This window comes from Lissotriton helveticus, chromosome 9, assembly GCF_964261635.1.
Source record: "Lissotriton helveticus chromosome 9, aLisHel1.1, whole genome shotgun sequence".
NCBI classification, from domain to species: domain Eukaryota; kingdom Metazoa; phylum Chordata; class Amphibia; order Caudata; family Salamandridae; genus Lissotriton; species Lissotriton helveticus.
The window spans coordinates 903,710,820-903,733,136 of record NC_136070.1 but is presented as its reverse complement, the minus strand read 5'-3'; the positions used below and the strand labels follow the sequence as shown (position 1 = coordinate 903,733,136).

Below are 22,317 nucleotides of genomic sequence, written 5' to 3'. Positions count from 1 at the left end.
GGTTTGGGGCACAACTCAAGTCCTGCAAGCAAGTGTGCCCTTATGAATCTGAAAGCGATCCAGGAACATGAAGTACAGCCATGCATTGCTGAACACCAAAGAAAGTCACAGAAGTTCTGCTCGAAGTCGAGGGCGCAGACCTAGTACCGCTCTTGGGTCAGACCGTTCCAGAGACAGGTCCTCATTACAGGTCAAGACATCTGGTAAGTCAAACTGGAATCACAAGAAGACCAAGCGGAATTCATTCCAGCCCACCACTCTCAGCCAGGGAAGTTCCATGAACATCAGGACGCCTCTTGGGCTCGCCCCAGGGCTGCCACCAAGACGCAAATCCCACAACAGGTCCTGATGTACCCAAAGATTCTGAGGTGATCAGCAACATCACAGCAGATGGATGGAGGAATTTATGAAGGCTTTGTTGCACATCTTTGGCATGCTTCCAGCTCCCTTTTGCGTGCCTTCAGGCCTCAAGAATCCACAGAGGCCTCCACTCAGGTTACTGCTGGCAGGTCTGGCATCAGCACAGCCTGTGCCTCTCCAACCAGTTTTAGGTTTCATTCAGACATCAGATCAGACTTCCAATCCAGCACTAAAATCCACACCCGTCTCTTGGACATCACCAATGGCACTAGAGCAATACGATGTCCCAATAGTTCTATTCGGCTGGGAGCCGAATTTATCCTGACCATAACTGCAGTTCCATTCTGAAGCTGCCCCAACAAAAAGCTGCGCAAGTTTAATTGTACTCAGACAGAGCCATGCTTTCACCTCATAGCTCCATCACTACAAATTTTCGGTCAAGACTCTTATCAGAGTCAATCAGCTTTTGAAGAGGACAATGGAGATTGGTATTACTTTACCCCACAGTATGTGGACAATCTATACATCGATTTGAAAGCGGCCAGGAGGTTGGCCACTTCACTGGACCCTGGGTTGTGTTCTTCACCTGGACCATCAATGGAAGACAGTTTTTATTTGCTGAGGTAATAAGACACGCCGTTGGGGTATTAAACTTACAGCTGTCATTTGTGAAATTTAAGAGTAACGTGTTAACAAATGTTTTACAAACTGAGCTGATTTTCTCTGAGCCTTTACTACCTTTCATTAAAGCCCTGCCCTTAGTGGACACCTGACCTAAGCCTCGTTTCTGTCCACCAAGTGAACAAGCAGGTAGCCAGTCACCACAGGCCTTAACCGGGAAACACTTTACTTCTTGATGCAGCACATCACACCAGTAAAGTCTGGTGGTTTAGGCTTCCACCAGCAGGGTGAATCCCATTTCATACCATGTGGCCCCCCCCTAGACGGAGAGTCAAAGAGAACTGAAACATCAGAGACTTGGATGTTTCCTGAGGCAATAGCCCTGCACTTTATTGCACACGGTTAGTGAGATTTGTTCCCGCAGTCCTTTAGGAATTTCGGGTGAACGTGGCTCAACCAATCAAGGATGGTCCTGATGCAGCCAAATATATGAACTATTCTAGACTGGATATAACAGACTGCTTGGTGAAAGCAGTCGCCACTAGGGTAGTGCTTTCGCGTCACTCTTGGATCACATCCACAGCCCCTACGTGCCATTCTGTGGATCTCACCTGTTTGGCAAAAAGGCAATTCCATGCTGGAACACTTCAATGAGAGCAGGGAAATAGTGTGTTCCTTAAGCCATTCTGCTCTGGCTAGACACTTCATTTAGCTATTATGCCGCTTTTGAGGCTACTCCCAATGTTTGGCATACCGGCAACGCCAAGGTTCACCACCACCACCACCACCACCACCACCACCACCACCACCACCACAACAGGCAACACAGCCCTGTTGAAGTAGTTAATCACAATTGATGGACAGAATGCAGTAGTTAATCAAGCAGATCAGTTCACTTCACAAGGGACAGCTAATTTCCCTGTCCTCTGCCCCTTTGGCACCAGCTTCCAAGCCACTTCAGTTTATCCTTAGTGGCACAGGACCACTCCGTGGGAGGCAAGATCAGGCATTTTCTCCAAGGGTGGTAACATATGTCATCAGGAAGGTAGCTTCTTCACATCAGTCATCTGGGCAATGCTCTGCCATTCTATTTCGACCCACTACATCTTCCACCCACATCAGAGCTGCTTTCAGAGGAGTACGCCTCCCTCTTGCTCCAAGAGGAGCAGCTTCTTTTGGCCAAATAGGGACTGGCTGTTAGTCCCACTATTTCCTTAAGCCAAAGAAAGGAGGGAGGCCGTTGTCCTATTTTAGATGTCCATGCCCTGACGCCTTTTTGAGGAAGGACAACTTCAAGATGCTCAAGTTCTACCAGGTTCCGTCTGCCCTGGATCCTGGCAACTGAATGGTGTCTTTGGAAATGCAAGATGCTGACTATCACGTTCCTGTCCTGCAATCCAACAGACACTACTTGCACTTTAAGGTAGGCCAGGGGTGTTTTCAATTTGTGGTGCTCCACTTTGGTTCTCCCAGTGACCCTCGCGTGTTAAGTGATGGCAGTGGTCGCAGCACACCTTTTGAGTTTGGGGATTCCAGTTTTCGCCTGCCTCGATGACTGCCTGCTGAAGGCAGAGTCAGCAGCCAGTTGTGGACTACCTCCAGATGGCGAAGCTCCTGGCTTTATTAGGGTTCACAATCAACATGCTGAAGTCACACCTTTCCAAGGGCTCGCTTACATTAGGGCCACTCTTGTTTTGGGCATTCTCTCTACCACAATGAGTCCAGGACATTCGGGCTATGATCATGTTTCAGCCTTGGTCCTAGGCCTTAGTGAGTGAGAGTAGCCTTGATACTTCTTGGCCTACAGGCCTCTGCATTCTGCCCATCGACAATGTCGGGTGACCCATTGCTGGGATGCTGAAGTCATCTTGGGGTGGTGGAGTCCAGTAGAGATCAGTCTCAATAGCCACTCGCTTGAGTTGTAGGCCATTTGCCATGCACAGAAAGCCTTTCTTCCATTCAAAGGCAGGTCTTGTTCAGGTTCCTATAGACAACCCCACCGCCATGTGGGAATGAAACAAGCACAATAGGATGGGTTCTTGTACCAAGAGGAACTTCGTCTTTTGAGACAGCTGGAGCGTCAAGTGTGTTTTCCTGGCCGTGACCCACTTGGTGGGATCTTTGTATGCCACGCTGGATTAACTCAGCTGACAGTGTCTGGCAGATCACGAATGGCAGTTACACCTTGAGTAATGCACAGGCCATCTTCCAACAATGAGGATTACCCTGGCTAGAACTTTTCACCACAGTCGAGAATGTGCATTGTCAAAATGGTAGCGTGCTGCAGTGTCCAAGAAGCCTCTCCATCTGGGACACACTCCAGAGAGAGTGAAGCAATGGATTCATGTCCACTTTTCCACCGCTACCTCTCTAGCCCAGAGTCCTGAAGAAAATAAGGCACAACTGGGTCAGGGTCATCCTAGTGGCTCTGGACTGGGTAAGGAGAGTGTGGAACCTGGAACTTCTGAGCATGAGAATCTGCCCTCCAATCAGGCTACCATGTCGGCAGGTTCTCTTGTCGCAGCAGCTGGAAAGGGTGCCAAACCTGCACAAACTGCCCCTCCAGGCTGAAAGAAAGAATGGTGGCAGTTGACTACGTGCAATCTTCCTTCTAAAGTTATGGATGTCATCCTCGCAGAGATGCATCCCTCTGCAAAGTCAGTCGACGCTTGGTTCTGGGACAAGTTTGAGGCCTGGTACGACACCTGCCATATGAGCCAGTTACAAACCAAACTGTCAGATATCTTATTTGTTTGATCTCTTGCCCAGCAAGGACTTGCAGTTGGCAACATTAAAGGTTATATGTTGCCCTTTTGTATTTGCTGGATCAGCCACCCATGTTTAAATCACCGGTTGTTAACCCCTTCGACGCTCATGACGAGCTGGGCTCGTCATGAAGCAGGGCGCTCACACGCTCATGACGAGCCCAGCTCGTCATGAATGCACTGAATCCACCATACCCCCAGCACAGCAGGGGAATGTGCAGAGCGGCGAAGGTGTTAAGAGGTCTAATAAGGGTTTGAAACATATATTCCTCCCAAACCTTTTGTGATGCCACAGAGGGATCTCAATTTGGTTCTCACTTTGACCCGTGTACACCATTCAAACCAATACACAGTTGCTGACTATGTCTCCTGATTCTCAAAAATGTGTTCCTGGTGACGATAACTTCAGCTAGTCGAGTAAGCGAACTTCAAACTCTCTTGGTGCAGCCACATTACAACAGCTATTTTCCACATTAAGTGGTGATGAGGACCATGGAGGCCTTTTTGCCAAAGGTCGTGACTTCTTTTCACATTGGGCAATCCAGAACTCTCCCACCATTCTTTACACTGCTGCACTCTTCAAAAGAAAAGAGGCTCCATTGGCTGGACTCAAAGAGAGACTTAAGCTTTGAAATTGATTGCACTAAAGACCATGAGGTGAACGGTCCGCTTTTTGTGAGGGCCTCTGGGGCAAAGAAAGGCAAAGCAGTGCAGAAATGTAATCTGTCAAGGTGGATAGTCCGCTGCATTAAGATCTGCTAAGCATTGGCCAGGTTGCAGCCTCCACAAGGACAAAAGACCCATTCCACTAGAACCAAGGCAGCTACCACTGTATTGGCACAAGGAGTGCCTAATCTTGATTATCTGTCAGGCTGCAAAATGGGCATCAATGCCCACGTTTACGAAGCACTACTGTCTTGACAATCTGGTCAAATGGGTAGGGAACTACATCCTCTCAGAATTGCAGGGCAATTTGATCTGAGCAATTACACAGACCCACCTCCTTTAAAGGTACTTCTTGGGTATCTATTAAAAAGGTGAGGAATCTGTGGTTAGAAGAACTAATTGGAAGAACATGTTACTTACCTTTGGTAATGCTCTTTCTGCTAGAGACTATCTAGCCACAAATCCCTCGACTTCTGAATATTCCCCAGGCATCAGACCCAATCCAGAAACTTTTCAGTAGTACCTCTGCGCACCAGAAGGTGGCGCCATGCTGCTCTACATTGCGGCTGTTCCACTCCAGAAATGACATGAGGCGCCTTTATAGGCATCACTCCTGTGCGCGGTCAGGTGCTTTTGAGATTGTCTGTGCCCTCAAAGGCAGAGACCCAGAAGCAAATTGGTAGACAGTGTGCAGATTGTGTGACTTGGGCTCTTATTAATGGCTAGAGTTTGATTACAGATCAGGGAGGAGGGAAGGTTCGGCGAGAAATATGCGGCTACGTAGAGTATCCACAAGAAAAGCGTTACCAAGGTAAGTAACTTGTTCTTCTGACATAGACTTCTAGCTTCTTATTACCCATTTTTTGAACAGATACCAAAAGCAGTACTTATCTGGAGGGGGGCCTATGAATGGACTCAAACCAGAAGGTTCTGCAGGACGAGCCGGCAAAATGCTTCTCTCAATGTATTAGACTGTTCAGGCAACAGTGCTTATAGAACTTATGGAGGGACGACACGTAGTCACCTGACTGATATCCAGGACACAGACCGCGCTTGCTGATGCAGTTGTAGCAATTTTGGGCCTGGTTGAATGAGCATGCGGTCCTTCCGGAAGCTACTTTATGCCTAGTGCATAGCAGACCTTAATCTAGAGCAAAATCCAGCTGCAAAGGTTCTCTCTTGCACTACCTTGCCTTTTTCCCCCCCTTCAGAGAACTGATCGTCCACCCAGTGGTCTTTGGTATGATCTATGTAGAAGCTCAGAGCTCTATTGGGGCCCAAGCAATGGAGTATCTCCTCCTCATTAGAGGGGCGAGGCTGGCCACAAAACACAGGCATGGTGATGGTTTGACTGACATGGAACAGCATCACAACTTTTTGTAGGAAGGATACCAAAGTATGCATAACCAGTTTGTCTAGGAATAAGGAATTGTATGGACACAAAGCCGGACGTGCACTCACATTCCAAATTGAGATGATGGCAGTGAGGAACATTCTTCATAGTAGGGAAACCGTAAAGGAAAGCTGTGAAGCAGCTCTAATGGAGTGCAAATCAGAAAAATCAGGACTGTAGGGATATAACAAAGGGAGAAGCGGAAACATATGTTGAAGCCCTTTTTAAAAATCGCATCATAACTGGTGACTTAAGAAATGAGGGCTGATCTGAAAATCGTAAGAAGCCCAAAAGGGCTGAAACGTAACCCTTAACTGTCTCCAAAGCAAGGCCTTGCTTTGCAAGAGACAGGAGAAATAACAGAATATCAGATAACTTGGCCTGGAGGGGGTTAATCTGGTGTGTGCTGCCCCAAGCCACAAATGTGTCCCAATAACAGGGGTCTGCAATTTTAGTCTAGGATGCCTGGCTACCAAGTACCAAGATAAGATCAACCATCTCCGGAGGAAGGTCAAAGGTGTTCAGCGGTCACCACTCAATCTCCAAGCATGAAGGTGGAGTTTACGAAGGCCCGGATACAGACACCTGCCCTACTGCTACAACAGCAAGTCTTCCTGTGGGATGGTGGTGGTGCGGAAATTGGGAACCTGATAGGAGGACATGTGTTCAAGCAAAGAAATTCTGGGTCCCAAAGTCTCCATTCCCAATCTGGAGAGACTAGGATGATTTGGACTCGGTCATCCCCGATCTTCTTGAGAACTCTGGGCTGGAATAGTATCAGTAGAAAGGCATAAAGGATTCCAAAGTTCCACTCAATGCGGAACATGATTGCAAGCGAGACACAGATACTCCAAAGTGCAGAAATTGAGACATCTAAGTGATGACCGATAGATCAAGTCAAGGTTCTCCCCTTTTGTAGAGGAAACCTTGCACCACCTCTAGATGTAACGGATATTTGTGGTCCGCTAGGCACCAATGGCTGAGCTTGTCCACCATGGTATTCAAGGACCCTGCCAAGTGGATAACCACCAGGAAAATCCCTTGGCAGTCCAGCCATTTCCAGAGGGGCAAGGTCTCCTGACAAACCGTCCATGACCACACCCCGTCCTGTGTGTTGCGGTACATAATGCCTGTTGAGTTGTCCATGAGCATCTTTAGCAGCCTTCCCTTGATGGACAGAAAGAAGGCTTTCAACACCAAGCAGGTCGCCCTCAGCTCCAGATGGTGGATGTGGAGCTGGGACACTGCCGGAGACCAAAGGCCTTGGAGTTCCACCTATGCCAAGATGGCCGCCCCAACCCAGAAGTCATGCATCAGTCAGGGAAAGGGGCCCGTTGCTAATCCGATCACGGTACAGCAACCTCCACTGCAGATTTTTTGCTGCCTTTTCACAATCTGAATGTGGTCGGAGAGTCCCCTTGATATTAGGTCCAATGGGACTTCAGATCCCACTACAAGGCCTGCATATGTCACCTGGAATGCTTGACCAGCAGCATTCAGGAGGCCATCTGTCCCAGTCTCAAAGTGACTCTCTCTAAAAATCGATCTGGATTAGAAGGATCAGGATCAAAGCCTGAGTCAGGTGTGAATTCAGCTCATTCATAGTGAACACCAAAGATGAGGAGGTACACAGTGTCTGGATGTGGTTGACAATTGTCTGGGACAAACTCTCCTTCAAAAGCCAGTCGTCTGAAGACTGCCCCCCCTGACCTTTAAAGGTGTGCTGCCATCACTTTGATGAACATCTGAGGGGCACTATTGAGACCAAAGGTGGGCACTTTGAATTGAAAATGTTCGTGTCCCACGATGAACCACAGGTAGCGCAGATGGGCCGGCTGGGCCGGTACATGGAAATCTGTGTCCTACAGGTCCAATGCCGCCATTCAGTCTCAAGATTTGAGGGTAGACAAGACCTGGGCTAGAGTAAGCAGTTTGAATTTCTCCTTCTAGAGAAAGGCATTGAGAGGGCACAGGTCTAGAAAAGGTATGCTTAGATGGTGGGGCTTGGTGGGCTGGGCAGCACACAGATCTTGGCTACTGGGACAGTGGGTGTCAAGCCTCCAACATAAAACTGTTGAGTTCCCAGTTGGTGCTGGACCAGTTAGCGGTAAGCGATGCATCGGACAAAGTCGCAAAAGGACCAATGGAACAGATGCAGTTGCCGAGGAGAGGCCGAAAGATCCAGAGAATGAGAAGTAGCCCAGCATTCCTTAAAACTCCTGAGAGAGGAATCTGCTTAATCCCCAAACAGGCAAGTATCATCAAAGGGCATATGCATCAGGAAGGACTGACAACTCAGAGAAACCAGCCAATAATGGTGGCCAATGCCAATGCTGGTGCCTATGGCCTGCCCAATGGAATCAGTGGTGTACAAGCCACAACAAATTGCGAATTTGCCTGCGATAGCACAGGGTGAATGTCTTTGGGCACGCCAAGGAGACTTATGCCACCAAATCCCAAAGGGCAAGTAAGTAGCACCTCACAAACAGTTGGTGTTAAGAAATCAGAGGGCCAAGGGGGTAAAAGAAAATACATTTGCTGAATTAGATTCCCTAGAAGGGGGAGTGGTGGGAATTGTGTTAGGATTAGATCGACTGATAGAAGCCTGCACCAGTAAGCTTTCCGGTGAGGGGTTTTGCAAAAGAAAAGTAGGGTCATCAGCAGCTGGGTGATGGCACCTGGCAATTTATTGATTGACTGGGGGCCAGAACAAGGTTTGGCCCAAGCCCGAGCTAGTGCCTCGTTAAATGTGAGAAGGTGTTCAGAAGATGTTTGCCCCAGTTGGAGGACTTTAGTTAAGACATTGTATGGATAGACAGACATTTCAGTGTGGAGCACATTCAGGCATGCCTCCTCAATACCAATCTAAACACTTTAGAGAAAGCCACATCAGCTGTCTCAAAGCTAGTTTCCATACTTTGTTGAGTAGTTTTCCTACTTTCGCCCTAAAGCTCCCTGGAGGGACCACAAAGGCTCAAGCAGATTTTTCACAGCCATTCAAAAATGCATGTGAATACCTAGACAGAAGACAGACTGCATTACAGTGTAGTACTAGGGCAACAATCTTCCTTTCCAAATACCTTTCTTGACACTAGGTCAGGAGAAACATGGGAAACTTATAACGTGTAACTTTGTCAGGGTGGTTATGAAAACAAAAAACCCGGGAGCTGACTTCATGTGTTGAAAGAGCTCTACAATGCTTTTAGGATGCAATGAAGCACAGATTCCATAAGTAGCTACGTTATTTTCAGGAACCCAGGCACTCACCAACAGAATTAATCTACGACATATGCTGATGACATTATAAACAAGGTTTAAACCATAATGAATTAGGAGGAGAAATTTTGTCACAAAATTGGACATGAATAAAGGATAACTTCGCATCTGGCTCAATTAGGAAATGGAAAATAATGATGTGCCATCACCAGTGCATGTGACGCCATCACACAAGATATACGATGTCAGCATTTATGGAGCCTTGCAGTACAGAGAGGGGACGAAAACAGCTGCAGGTGCACATGAAGAAGTACTGTTTCAACAAAAAAAAGTGGATCCAGCCTGATGGCTGAATATTGGTAATATAAAGAGTATATGGAAAGGAGCGTCCATTATAAACAAAATGTCAACATAAAAAAGTAAAAGGCTTTGAGTACAGAAGGATAACCCTCGTCTTTAGGTTAATACATCTGTATTACATAAAAAGGTTCTTCGCAGAAACATAAACAAATGACCATGTAATACAATATTCAGATAATGTATCCATCTGTTATAAACCACAAGTCTGAGACGAACGTACCACTCAGCAAGGTTAGGACACAATTTATTAAAGTGAAGTGTGGCTCAATGGTTAGAGCAGCAGACCCTGATGCAGAGGTCTAGCCCTGGACCAGGGTTCAATTCCCCACCTCGACGGGTCTTGGGCTCAAAATTCCTCAGATCTGATAATTCTCGCCTCGGTGCCTATTCCAATCATGGAGTCCCACTCTGCAACTCTGGGCAATAGCTTGCTTAATCTCCACAACGGCCCCATAACGCTAAGGATGCCTGGCCTCCACCTTGGGGGTGCCCAGGAGTGGACACCTCACAGGGAAAGCCAGGATGGGTTCCACAGCGGTATTCGTACAAGCGCCTTGAGACCCTTGCGGGTGAGTAGTGCGCTATACAAGTATCAATTTACAATTTATTGCCCATGAAGCGCAGACAGGTTTTAGACAGAAAAGGAAATTTAAATGTGTGGCAGAAAGGAGACCTTATTTTAGGCACTTGAAGAGACAAATGAAATCTGTAAGCAGAGAATGGAAGGAAATCAAAAGAGTTCTTAGAGCAGAGAAAGTTCTATCACTTCACTGGGAAATGGTTGAAAGACCATGTCTCCCCCAATGTACATTTTGTAAATGAAAATATCACTAAGGCTAAATTCAAAGAAATGTAGTGCACAAGGGAAAATTATTCAATGTATAGAGTAATTGCCGTGATAATACTGAACTTTAATACACAACTCAGATGGATTACCTTAAAGAACATGCAGCACTAGCGCGAACCACAAAGTAATTAGCAAATACACAAAACACCTATGATGTTCCTTTAAAAGACACAACTTGTCTAACACAGTGGAGATTTGGTGTATATGTGAAGCAGCTTCTAAGATTAATATTCAAAAATGGTGCTTTATTGGGGGGGGGCTTGTAATGCAATAAAATTAACCTTTTAAAGAATACTTTCACACAATCATGGATCTCCCTTGGACAAATAAATATGTTTCCCTCACAATCAGTATAATTAAAACAGTCACATACCTTTTTAGCATATTCAGTCATCTTCTTAGGAGTATCGAAGAACAATACTCTGGTGGCTTCATTGAAGAGGATTTTCTCATAGGCCTTCTCAATGCAGCCAGCAATTTCATCCCTGAAGTCAAAAAGAAACAAGCATGGTAGAAAAAAAATGTAATGCAAACAAAGGTTCTCCAACCAGTAGCTCTCCACTACCTTTATGTACCTCTCCTATGTGCACCCCAGCCTACTAATTTAGAACCTTCCTTTTTTCTTGGTTAAATGAATGCATTTATGCCAAAACTGTATTTTCAGACCACATAAGCGAATGCCTGGAGAAAAATGGCAGAATTTCCAAAATGTATTTAAAGTTGAGTTTTAGGAAGAAATAATGTGGGGAGACTTATTATTAATGTTCTTCTTTTTGTGCCAGTAGCAGTTGCGGTTTTATACTATCCATGTATTTTACATCACTGCTAGCTACCCTACCTGATGCACTGGGGTGATCACTGCTACTAATATTACATATGGTGGCCAATAATACTCTGATGTGGTCATTAGTACAACACTAATAATATTAGGAGCTCTGGATGATTATCATTGAACATAAGTAGGTCTTATTACACAAAAGGTTAGAGACCCCTGCTTTAAGTTCTCATTATCAATGAGTCCCATACATACTGTTACAGATTTTGTATTCTTACACAGATCAAAGTTGTTTAAAGCCAGCTATTAATGATCCAATACACAAGCTGTCGGGCCTTGTTCTTTATGGAATGCAGAATTGTGAAGTCACCACAAAATCTCTAGCATCCCAAAATATAATTTGTGCCTGCTTTTTCAGTAACTTCTACACCCATACCAGAACTTGTACCTGCTATTTGAATTGAATTTAGCCATCTCCATTTCATTAGACAAATCACTTTACTCACACCAAACCTTTCACACTGGCTCCATGTCGTACCAAAGGAAACTGTGCATCACGTGTTCCATGTACAAAGAAATCAATAGCAGAGAATGCATGAGTCTAGTCTACTGAGAAGCCTGGGAACTCACCTAATGGTGTCTAAAAGAATATCGATAAAGAATGTATAGCTTTCAGCAGGGATGTTTCCTTTCGCCAAGAAAACTTTGTTGTAACTGCCCTCCATCAAATACTAAAAGAAAGAAAATATACAAAGCCTTATCAAAATGCCAAATTAATTACTTTCAAGCACAAAAGGCCAGCTGGTGGTTTAAACATGGTTATCGTAGTCACAGAGGATTCCATTATTGCTTTGATTATTCAGTACAAAATATTAAACTATTGTATGCACAACAATGTGTATGCCATCTCCGAACTTATGTTAATAAAATAAAAAAATAAAAAATAAAAATATATATATATATATATATATATATATATATATATATATATATATATATATATATATATATATATATATATATAGTTTGAATGCATAAAAAAAGTAACGGGCACCAAGGACAAGCACTCAGGGAAGAATTATGCATCTTCTGTCATTTACATAGAAAGGAACCAATATGTTTTCAGTATTTCAAGAACACTGCCCGGGAATAAGTTTTCTAGAACCTTTGGCATTAAAGACTTAGTCTGTGTGCCAATATGAGACTGAGAACCTGCAGGACAGCAAACTCCCACACTTCACTGAGCATTACTTGAGTAAGGTGGTTATTAGGTAAAGATCAATCTTATGAGTTTTACAGGAATAGTTAGTAGAATTCAAACGGTCTTTCAACTACTATTAGACACACTCAAGACAAATAGGAAAAAAAGGTTATATTTTATAGATTTATTAAAATACTATGCTTGTGCACACAAATAGTTATTATGAAAATAAACATTTGCAAGGATGTTTGCTACTAGGCAGAACTACCGAAAATATTCTAACATTTTGACAGTATTTTATACATTCCCTACATTGATAACCCAAACTCCTCTTTTCCCTGAGCTAACTAAGCAGATCTTAACAACAAAAGAGAAATAAGAGTTTCATAGATGGCCTCCACCAGCATACTTTTTCTGAATAACAGAAGCAGCGTTCAAAAAGAAGACAGCTGCTGTTCTCGTCTCTGCACCTCAGTGACTACTGTGTCCTTGAGCAGACAGTTAACCTAACTGAAGGCTACATGTGCCTTTTCCGTAGCCTTCCACAAGGAAAGGTGTTTACAGCTTCTTCATGACCTTCAGTCGGGAGTCCCTGGATCGATGTTCCTCTTTATCCAACAATGCTTTGTTCCATTTTATATACTCTGTCTGAACACTGTGGAACATTTTCAGAATTAACAATAATGAAGTCCCTCTGCCTTTAACCTACTTATATTCTGTGAAACATGGCATACTATTAAAAAAATAATAACAAACATTAAGATATACAGTGCTATAAAGACATGTTCATTATTGAAAAGTATTCACTAGAAAACCAATGCAAGCAAATGTGAAAACAAACATGAATATATATATTCCAGCAAGCGTAACTAACATTGCAATGAACCAATTACTGCAACTACATGGGCATTTTAAAACGTACAACTGAATAAATGATCATATATAATTGTTTCCCAAACCAGGTTGCGACCAAGTGGTGAGTCGCAAGTAGATTTCTGGTGGGTCACGAACGAGCAATAAATAAAGATGCCTTTACATTTTGTATTTAACTTGTCTCTTTTGTTGCGCTTCAAATACAGAGGTTACATGTCAGGATATATCTTCTAAGACTCTGCTGCTTATTCTTTTTAACATGGAGATTGGCGTTTACTTTTCTTTCTTGGGCAGCAAAATGAGAGGGAGGTTTTAAAGTGAAATATGCGACAATCTTGTTGGAGTACAGATGGTGTGAAAGGAAAGGCTGAAGGAGATCATTTTTGTAACACACAACGACATTTAAATACTTGCAAATTAACCGTACACATTTCAGAATAATGACAGCAATTAGTAAAGTAAAAATGAAGCACATTTTTTATAATTCTGAAGTGTGATGAAACAAAGATTTTAATAGGATCAAAACACTTTTACTTGGTGATGCACTGATGATACATATTCACTGAAACCAGATTTCCCCACAATATCATTTGTGTGCTATATTATTTTGATCAGCAAAACTGTCTGTGCACTTCAAAGGAAAAGGTGATCTCTAAAGGATAGTGTGATACAGCACAATGTTTTGGTAATGTGTATACAGGTAAGGGCCTTTAACAAGTATAGTTCAATGTAAAAGGGCATTAGGCTATTATAGCATTCCAACCAAGGAGGGTCGAACATTCTAAATTAAAATGGTAGAAACAGGCAAACACTGTAATCTTGGAGCCACAGGCCTATACCTGTCGTTATTGGCCCTGAGCCACTCCACTGTGTTCAGCTGAGCTCTCAACATTCCAATGTTCTAATGCAAGTTATCTTCAATCTCCCAAAAATGTTTCATACAATACACACCATGGAACTATAAACCTTTCAGTAGCTTGCCTTACTGGTTAAAACGTCAGTTTTGAGTGATTGGGTATATGGCTTTATATTACTGGTTTAGTCTTACCCTCTTCTCTACCTACACTCTTTACCAAACCCTTTTTTGGAACATAGAGTAGTACGAGTTACACAGAGTTTTGTGATAGGATTAAAGAAAAACAGATAACCATAATCTTCCAGAGATGAGAAATACCTCAAAAGACTCTTACAACAATCACAGGTTAGATGTTTTGCAACGTTTGTCCTATGGCTATTATCCTACTAGGCTTTGCATGGGTCATGTCCTTCACTGTGATGTTCACGAATAGTCCCATCCAGTTTGCTTAAAGGAACATCAATGGCAAACAAAATTAAACGATATACCACATAGTAACCTTGCTTTCATATGGTCAGCCTTTTCAATTATGTTGGCTCTTAGTGCAAGGCTAAACAACAAAGTGGGCGGGGGCCCCGGGAGCAGAGTTTCCAGTCACAAAGAGTAAAATGTCCCCCAACCTAAAAAAAAACCAAACAGGAGACCCCCATAATGCAGTCAATGGTGCCATTTAGGGATGTGGTTATCGGGTCCTTGACAGGACACACTTCAGGTCCAGGCTTAGTCTTTATACATGGTTAAATGTGGTAGCTGCTCAACTCTGTTAGACCAAATCTTGAAAACCTCTGGTTATTAGAACAAACAGTGGGAGAAGAAGTATACTATTTCAAAACTAGAAAAGATGCCAAAACCTCTATTAAACAATTCTCTATGCATGACATTTACTAGATATTATACCCATGTACTTGATCGACTAATGTAAGTCTCAGATATGTTTTCTGGCTGCCATGTACACACCATCCAGACTGAAATTGAGTTATATGGATATTCTGTCACTACTTTGGACTGTCTTTTCTATGTTGGAAATAAACAGATGCATTTCTTTATTTGGAAGAAAAAAAAAAATAGAACTATATGAACAGATGTAATTTTCTGTTGGCGGCTGTTCCCAAAAGACCAGATGGCTACACCAATTCCCACCAGAATATGGAGTTTAGGGTTCAACAGACTGCAATAGGAATTAATGTATATTTAGCCCACTGAAATATAGGACAAAAGTGTATGCCTCCAGAGGCATCGATGTACTCTGACTGGGCCAACAGTTTTTCACCACTACAGTGACACATGGCAATGTAAAGTGCTTTGCTCTACAGGAAAACACTTTATAAATTAGCATGGTGAAGCTAATTTTGCATTTTACACCCGCAGATTTGGTTGCTTCATATTTACAAAGTGGGACAAGCTAGGGTGAAAAAGTATGTTCCTGTAATGAACAGGTTTCAAAAGCAGTTTCCCACTGCATACATAAAGGTGCATTTTCCATGAGCTGGTCCCATTATTGAAACATGCTTTTTCTGTAACTTTGCTTCAGAGAATCATGAAGCTTTCATTTAAAATTATTTTCCACTTTGTATTAAAAAATCTAATTCAATGGTCAAAGCAGTTTTTAGTTTAGTTGAGTATCTTTTAAAACAATACTTTGTGCTGTCTGAGAGCAAACAGGTTGAGAACCAGTTTGCCCAAGTAGCCTCCCCCATAGAATGGAATACTCTTAATAGGCTGAAATTTGACGATTGGCTTCCTGTTGAAACTCAGCTTAAGTCTGGGTGAAAGAAGGCAAAGTGGTGTTAGTAGTGACCAGGAATGGGTCGAAGTTGCCTTAAATGCTATTCTTTTTGTCAAGGAGATCCCAAGTAGCATTCAACAAATAAAGGCTAGGGCCATCTTGGCTGACAAAGTCTGGGAAGGTCTGAAATGTAGAAGGAAGTATAGAGAAGTATAGGAAGTATAGATGGGTTTTGGTTTGAAAGTTATCAGATCAGGTGTTGGAAATTCTATAATCACTGGCAAGTGCATAACAGGGGACAGCCACCTTACCACCAACTCCCCAGTACTCTACTGACCTGGGAAGGAACAACAAAGAAGAAAACTCTACCTGGTTGCTAGAAAAAAGACACCCCAAGGACTCCCGAGTCATGCAGGTGCAGGCACGCACAAGAACTGGAACTGCACTCCAAGGGTCAACAAGTTGGTCTTCTGTTGCTGCTATTGGAACTCAAAAGGCAAAATGGCTTCCTGTTTTAAAAGAGGCCAGGTGACTACTTTGGACTGGACCCTGAAAAATACCTGGCTGATATAGGCCAGGTGTTAGGATGTTTACCCTAAGGCCTTGATGGCTACAGGAGAGACCAGGAGGCACATTTCAAAGTTACATAAACTTTCTGGGATTACAAATTCAGTTTTGCCCCACTGAAGGATTTGAAGAACAAAAAATGTGACAACGGTTAAAGTAAAACCTCAGACAATAGCAAGGCTGCAAATCCACTCCAGTGGCGAAGTGACTTCTGAAGCTCTGGAATCCTGCTTTGTCCCACTCTCAGCTTTTGATGCAAAGACTGAAGGCTTCAGCTGGAGCTCAAAAACAATGCATCAGACTTAGAGAGCTCCTTTCCAACCTCAGCATCCTGCCTTGCCCCACTGCAGAACTTTAAAAACAGCAAAAGGAACAAATTATGGATGAAATGCTAAATAAATAAAACATTCACCCTCAGTCACAGATTTTTGTTTAATTTATCGTTTTTTGCTCACAACGCCACCCCTGTTTGGACCCAGCTATATGCAAATAAACCTTGACCGTGGTCCCCATAGGAACAGTCCAGCCCGAACTGTTAGGCCAGGTCCTCCGTGGACCGGAAAAAAGCATCATTAGACCAGTTTCAGGGCATCAGCCAGGCTAGTTTGAATCGAGTGGTACAGTGAGCACGGGATCCCCGTCTGGACATACCAGTCCCACTTAGGGTGACAAAAGCAAAAAGAACAAATGAAGGAGAGGGTGCTAAATAAATCAAACATTAAACCCCAATCTGGTTTTAATCCATCGTTTTTTTGTTTACCATGCCACCCCAGGACTTTGAGAACCAGCAAACCTACTAAGTCACATGGAAGAACATTTCAACTGTATGAATTGCTTGCCTTCCTGATCTCCGCTCCATTAAAATCAGTTTAAAGTTAAGCCTAGGCAGTAATCACTTGAGAAATTTGACTTTCAATTGGGGCCTTGTTTTTTCCGTGTGGCTTTGGGTTTTAAAAATTCTATTTGCTTCCGCTTATCCAATTTTGATCATTTTGCGTTTTTTGCTTAAAATTGTTCTTGATTTTTCTAAATTGATTAGGGAATTTTACTGTGCTGTATTCTTAAGTACACTGCTGTTCGGTACTGGTGAACTGAACACATTTCTCTGGGGAACTGCCTCTTGCGTGTGCCATAGCTTACGCAGAATAATTACAGATTCTCTCACAGCTGCATTGTGACCAAACCAGTGTGTGTTCAATAAATTGGTAGCTGCACTCTCCTGCCAAATTAATAATCTGCTTTCTGAAAGTGTGATTTTGGACCACCTTCAAAGGAAGTACAGCAGAATGTGGAAGCTAGTAGGGGACTGCCAGAAAGAGAGAAAGGGCTGGCTATTCATCGCAGCAGGCAGAAGCTTACTCTGAATAGGGGATGTGATAGGTAAGTTCCCACCTCCCATCAGGTAAAATCAGTATCAAGAAACCCATGACTTTTACTACCTTGGAGCTTTTTTTAACCATATTTCTTGAGGGCCAGTATGTGCCGTACAGTATATCCATAGACAGTGCACATGCTTTTTTGGAAATGGTCATTCCTTATGTTGCCTCCAAAAGTGAGATTAGGTCAATGACCTTGCTTCCAGCGCTCAATGGTACTAGTATAAGGAAACATGTGTGGAGAAAACAAATGAACACCCCCAATCCCATTATTTATTTGAAAAGTTTTATATAGCGCTGGCTAGACCCGGAGGTATCAGAGCGCTCTACATGAGGAAGAACATTAGGATTTTCCCAGCTGTATTCCCAAATGATTATTCATTCCACTTTAGGCAGTGCTTTGAAATGTCATCCTTCTACATCTGGTGACTTGCCAGAAGACTTAACAAGTTCACTTTTTACCTTTTAAAGGACAACTGCAATATGTGTTTTAGTAGAAGATATAAATCTACAAAATCCATGGCAATTAATACCAATATGCTATATATGTAAAAACCAATAGGACAGGCTCTGCTCATACACACATAGTATACAATCACCACTGTCACATTACCTGTTCAAGGGAGACTGGGTGCTTAATGTAGACGTTAGTCTGGATGTCCTTGGCTGGAAGTCGCTCCAGTTCTGTGTGGAACTCAGCAACTCTGTTCTGGGAAAGCAGAAACAGCAAATTCAACCCGAGAAGCTGGTGCTTGTAGGCGGATTCTGGCAACTCTTCCCTGTGGGAAAAAGAAATCATGAAAATTACAAAAACAGCAATGCAACACGGTACTTTTCCGAGCAAAAGAGGTTCTCTTTCTACCATGTTCTGCAATCTTAAGTCTTTCTCTAGGTCAATTCACTCCTTTCATATGTAAATCTACCCTCCAAATGATTTATTAACGAAAATGGTCAGCCATACAGCTTTCACGCAAATTAAAGAAACTTACTTGTCTGTCAAACATGCGGTTTGGCTTAGCAGGAGGACTAATAAATTAAAGTTATTCACTGTTAATGTAAATGGACATAGATTGCACTACCAAACAAAAAATACATCTGCACGTGCAGATTTACATCGATACATGGGTGCAGATTTACTACTTTTTGGGATTCACAAACCGTCCCAGAAGTAAGCTTACTAAGCTGTGAAAGGTGGGAATGTCAAGAGACTATTCCTAAAGGGACCTGTATTCCCACTGTTAGGAGTGCTCTATATACAAACAAAAAAGCCCACTCAGGGTGAACAGTAGCTCCCTTTGCAAAAGAAGTGAGAATTTCTTCACAATCATGGTGGAGAAATCAAAACTTGCAATTGGATTTACACCTACCAAGAATCCATTTGTTTATTCCTAGTAGATGTAAAAAAGTACATTTGGTCAAAAAAAATAGCTTTTTAACCTTTTTTTTTTTTAAAATAGGGCCTTTTTTGTTTGCAGTAAGGATGAAACGATGGGCAGTGTAAAGGTGCTATACAGCCAAGAGAATCAACGTACAGCCTAATACTTTCAAAGAAAAAGCATATGTAAGTACCAAAGGATTCCACTGATCAAATATCCTGCCAGGCATACAACACTCCGTTTCCCTTTTTAAAATAATACTTACAAATAGCAAGGGGCTTTAACAGAATTGTATCTTTATTCTCTCTTATTTAGCTAAGCAGAAAGGTAATCTGAAAATTCTAGTGAAGACATAAGAAGCACCTTTAAATAGCTGCTAAATGGTTCCATTTAACGTGCACAGACTTCACCCAGCTCTGGCTTTTGAACCATCACAGCTTTCTATTTTGAGACCCATAGTTTTGTTTTAACACTGTTGGTACAGGCTCAAATATCACACATAACAAGTCAACAGTGGCTGGTTGAAGGTGTCACAAATTCCATAGAATTATCTATGCCTTTACATCAATGTCTAATTTCAAAATATACAGCAAGGCAGGTTTATGATCCCACCCACTCTTTCATACATGAATAAATAGGAGAGCATCTGACAATGTGAACGTTACAGCAGACAGTGAATGAATTGCAGCACAAAGGAGAGCACTCCTCTGTGTCCGGCAGGAAATTCAAAGGCAATTTAACCAGACTTAGCAGGACAGAAATCTGAACTAATGTTTCCACCAAAAATGAGACTACCTCCGTATTCGAGTAACCCAAGAGGAAGTTTTATTGTGCCTCTATAAAGCCAAAATCATGGGAACCGGATAGATGAAGTATCAGCCTGCAGAGTTAGAGTACACAAAAGAAAGCAAAATAATATGTACATAAGAATCTTAAGAAATATAACAAAGCAACATCATCACTTACTTGTAGTCAAAATAATAGCACTTTAGTTGTGCCATATATCGCTCAAACGATGGAATGTCTTTCTTTAAGATACTCCATTGGGCACCAATCTCAAGAATATCTCCTAGGGAAAGTAAACAAATGTTGTTAATCCTCAGCAGTTATTAAAGGGTTCAACTAAATCAGGACAAAGACAATAAAAATATTGCATGTACATCTCACTCTAGATCATCACATGGAACAGGGAGGACAACTAATCATATGGCAACATGTGGTATCATGCCATTAATTGTAAGGTAGAGACAGAACGTAGAACTGCAGATGGGACATTTCTTATGTACAGATGTACCTCAATAAACAGTCTATTTTACACTACACTGGAGTACCTGCTTCTTCACATTGGCGAGGGGGGGAATTCCAACCCACAAATGCAAAGCACAATTGTTTCAAGACCGCACCCAATCCCTTGGCACTGGCATCCATGTCAAGGATGCATTGCCTTCCAGTGTCGAAACTTTGCTAAGAGGGTGCATCGTGCAACGTGTTCCTGATATTTTGAAATTCAGACTTGGCAACCAGCTTACCAAGAAAACTTGGCACCCTTCTTCAAAAGTGTTCTCATGGTGTAAGTGAGACTAACAAACCTGGGTACGAACTTAGAGTAACTCAGCCATATCCAAAAAGGTGACCAATCATGCCTGCAATTTGGAGTGGGAAGTTCCTCAATAGTCTTCACTAATTTACTCTTGGGTTTAACGCTGTCCTTGGTAAGATTGTGAGCTAGATACTCAATCTCAGAGAGATTAAACTTGAATGAATGAATGAAACTAGACCTTTTAGAGTGCGTACTTAGCCCAAAGGCGTCAAGTCGCTAAAGCAGACTATGCATGGAGAAGGCAGGGAATGTTAATCTGCAGACTGGGTGAAGAGCCATGTCTTCAGCGCTTTACGAAACAGTAAATGAGAGGGAAGACTGGAGTTCCAGAGTTTGGCAGCAACCGCAGAAAAGGCACGGCCTCCCCACCTAACCTTGCTGAACCATGGCACTGTAAGCAAGTTCTTATCAGCCGACCTAAGCTTACTAGAAGGATTATAAAGATCTAAAATTGTCTTGATACCCTCTGGACCAGTACCAGAAAAAGCCTTATGAACTTAGTATAAGGTTTTAAAAAGAATCCTGCGGTCAATGGGAAGTCAATGTAACGCCCTGAGACAGGAAGAGATGGAATGGAATTCAGGCAGATTATTCACGAGCCTGGCCCCAGCGTTCTTTACTAGCTGCTGCAGTTGAATCAAACCTCTGTTAATGACCAAATAAAGGGCATTACAGTAATCCAGTCTTGACGTCACAAGTGCGGCCACTGCCTGTTTACGGGAATCCAATGAAAGATAGCGTGATATTTTCTTTAAAGTTCTGGTAATCCCGAAACAGGTGGAAACTGTCCTACTCACCTGCCTACTCAAGGTGAGAGAATTGTCCACCAGGATGCCAAGATTTTTTCCAAGTGGGGCAGGGCAGGGACAGGCGCCCACAGAATCTGGCCACCAATCGCTGGAACAGATATCCGAGCTACTGCCAAAAATCAACACCCCAGTCTTCTCCCCGATTAATTTAAGAAAGTTTGAACTCATCCAAGAAGCAACTGCTTCCATGCAGAGCCTGAAATTAAAAGCCGCATCTCTGATATTATGGGTAATGGACACCCTAATTTGAGTATCATCTGCATAGGATAAGACTTCCAACCCAAACGATCTTACAACTTTGGCGAGTGGGGTCACATAAATGTTAAAAACCATCGGACTCAGGGAGGAGCCCTGAGGAACGCCACACACCATAGTCTTGGTGGCAGAGAAGAAAGGCCCAAGGTTCACCATCTAAGTCCGATCATTCAGAAAGGAAGCAAGAAGCTGAACCCCTGATCCCCATCTCCCTGAGGCGCTCTACTAGCCTCACAGGGGACAGGGTATCAAAAGCTGCTGTGAGGTCGAGAAGAATCAGCAGGGTAGTATGACCTGCATCCACCTGCATACAGATGTTATTGATAACCACCATAAGGGCCGTTTCCGTGCTATGCAGTTGTCTAAAGCAGTGTTGTGAATTGTCCAGCAATTGATGGTCACTGAGATAAGAAGAAAGGTGAACATTGAGATGCCTTTCAAGGATCTTGGCCGGGAGCAACAAAATCGGACGATAATTCTTAAGTTCCACAGGATCAAGGGAAGGCTTCCTCTACAAAGGCTTTACCACTGCCATCTTCCAGGACAAAAGATACTGTCCCTCAGAGATAGCCACAATCAGAACAGCAGTAAGATGTGGTGTAATTACATCTTGACAGCGTTTTAATATCTTAAGGGAACATGGATCTAAAGGAGAGCCCGACTTAACACCTTCAA

At 42.9% G+C, this 22,317-nt stretch overlaps 1 protein-coding gene across 1 annotated transcript in view; it reads right to left on the bottom strand.

Moving 5' to 3' along the window:
- The window catches only part of PSMD8 (proteasome 26S subunit, non-ATPase 8), a 57,661-nt gene that overhangs the window by 5,662 nt on the left and 29,682 nt on the right, over positions 1-22,317 (bottom strand). Inside the window, exons 3-6 of the mRNA XM_078661077.1 lie at positions 19,945-20,047; positions 18,216-18,381; positions 11,634-11,734; positions 10,602-10,713 (exon numbers count right to left, since the gene is read on the bottom strand). Coding sequence (XP_078517203.1) covers positions 10,602-10,713; positions 11,634-11,734; positions 18,216-18,381; positions 19,945-20,047 — 482 coding nt within the window. The remainder of the gene's footprint in view (positions 1-10,601; positions 10,714-11,633; positions 11,735-18,215; positions 18,382-19,944; positions 20,048-22,317) is intronic.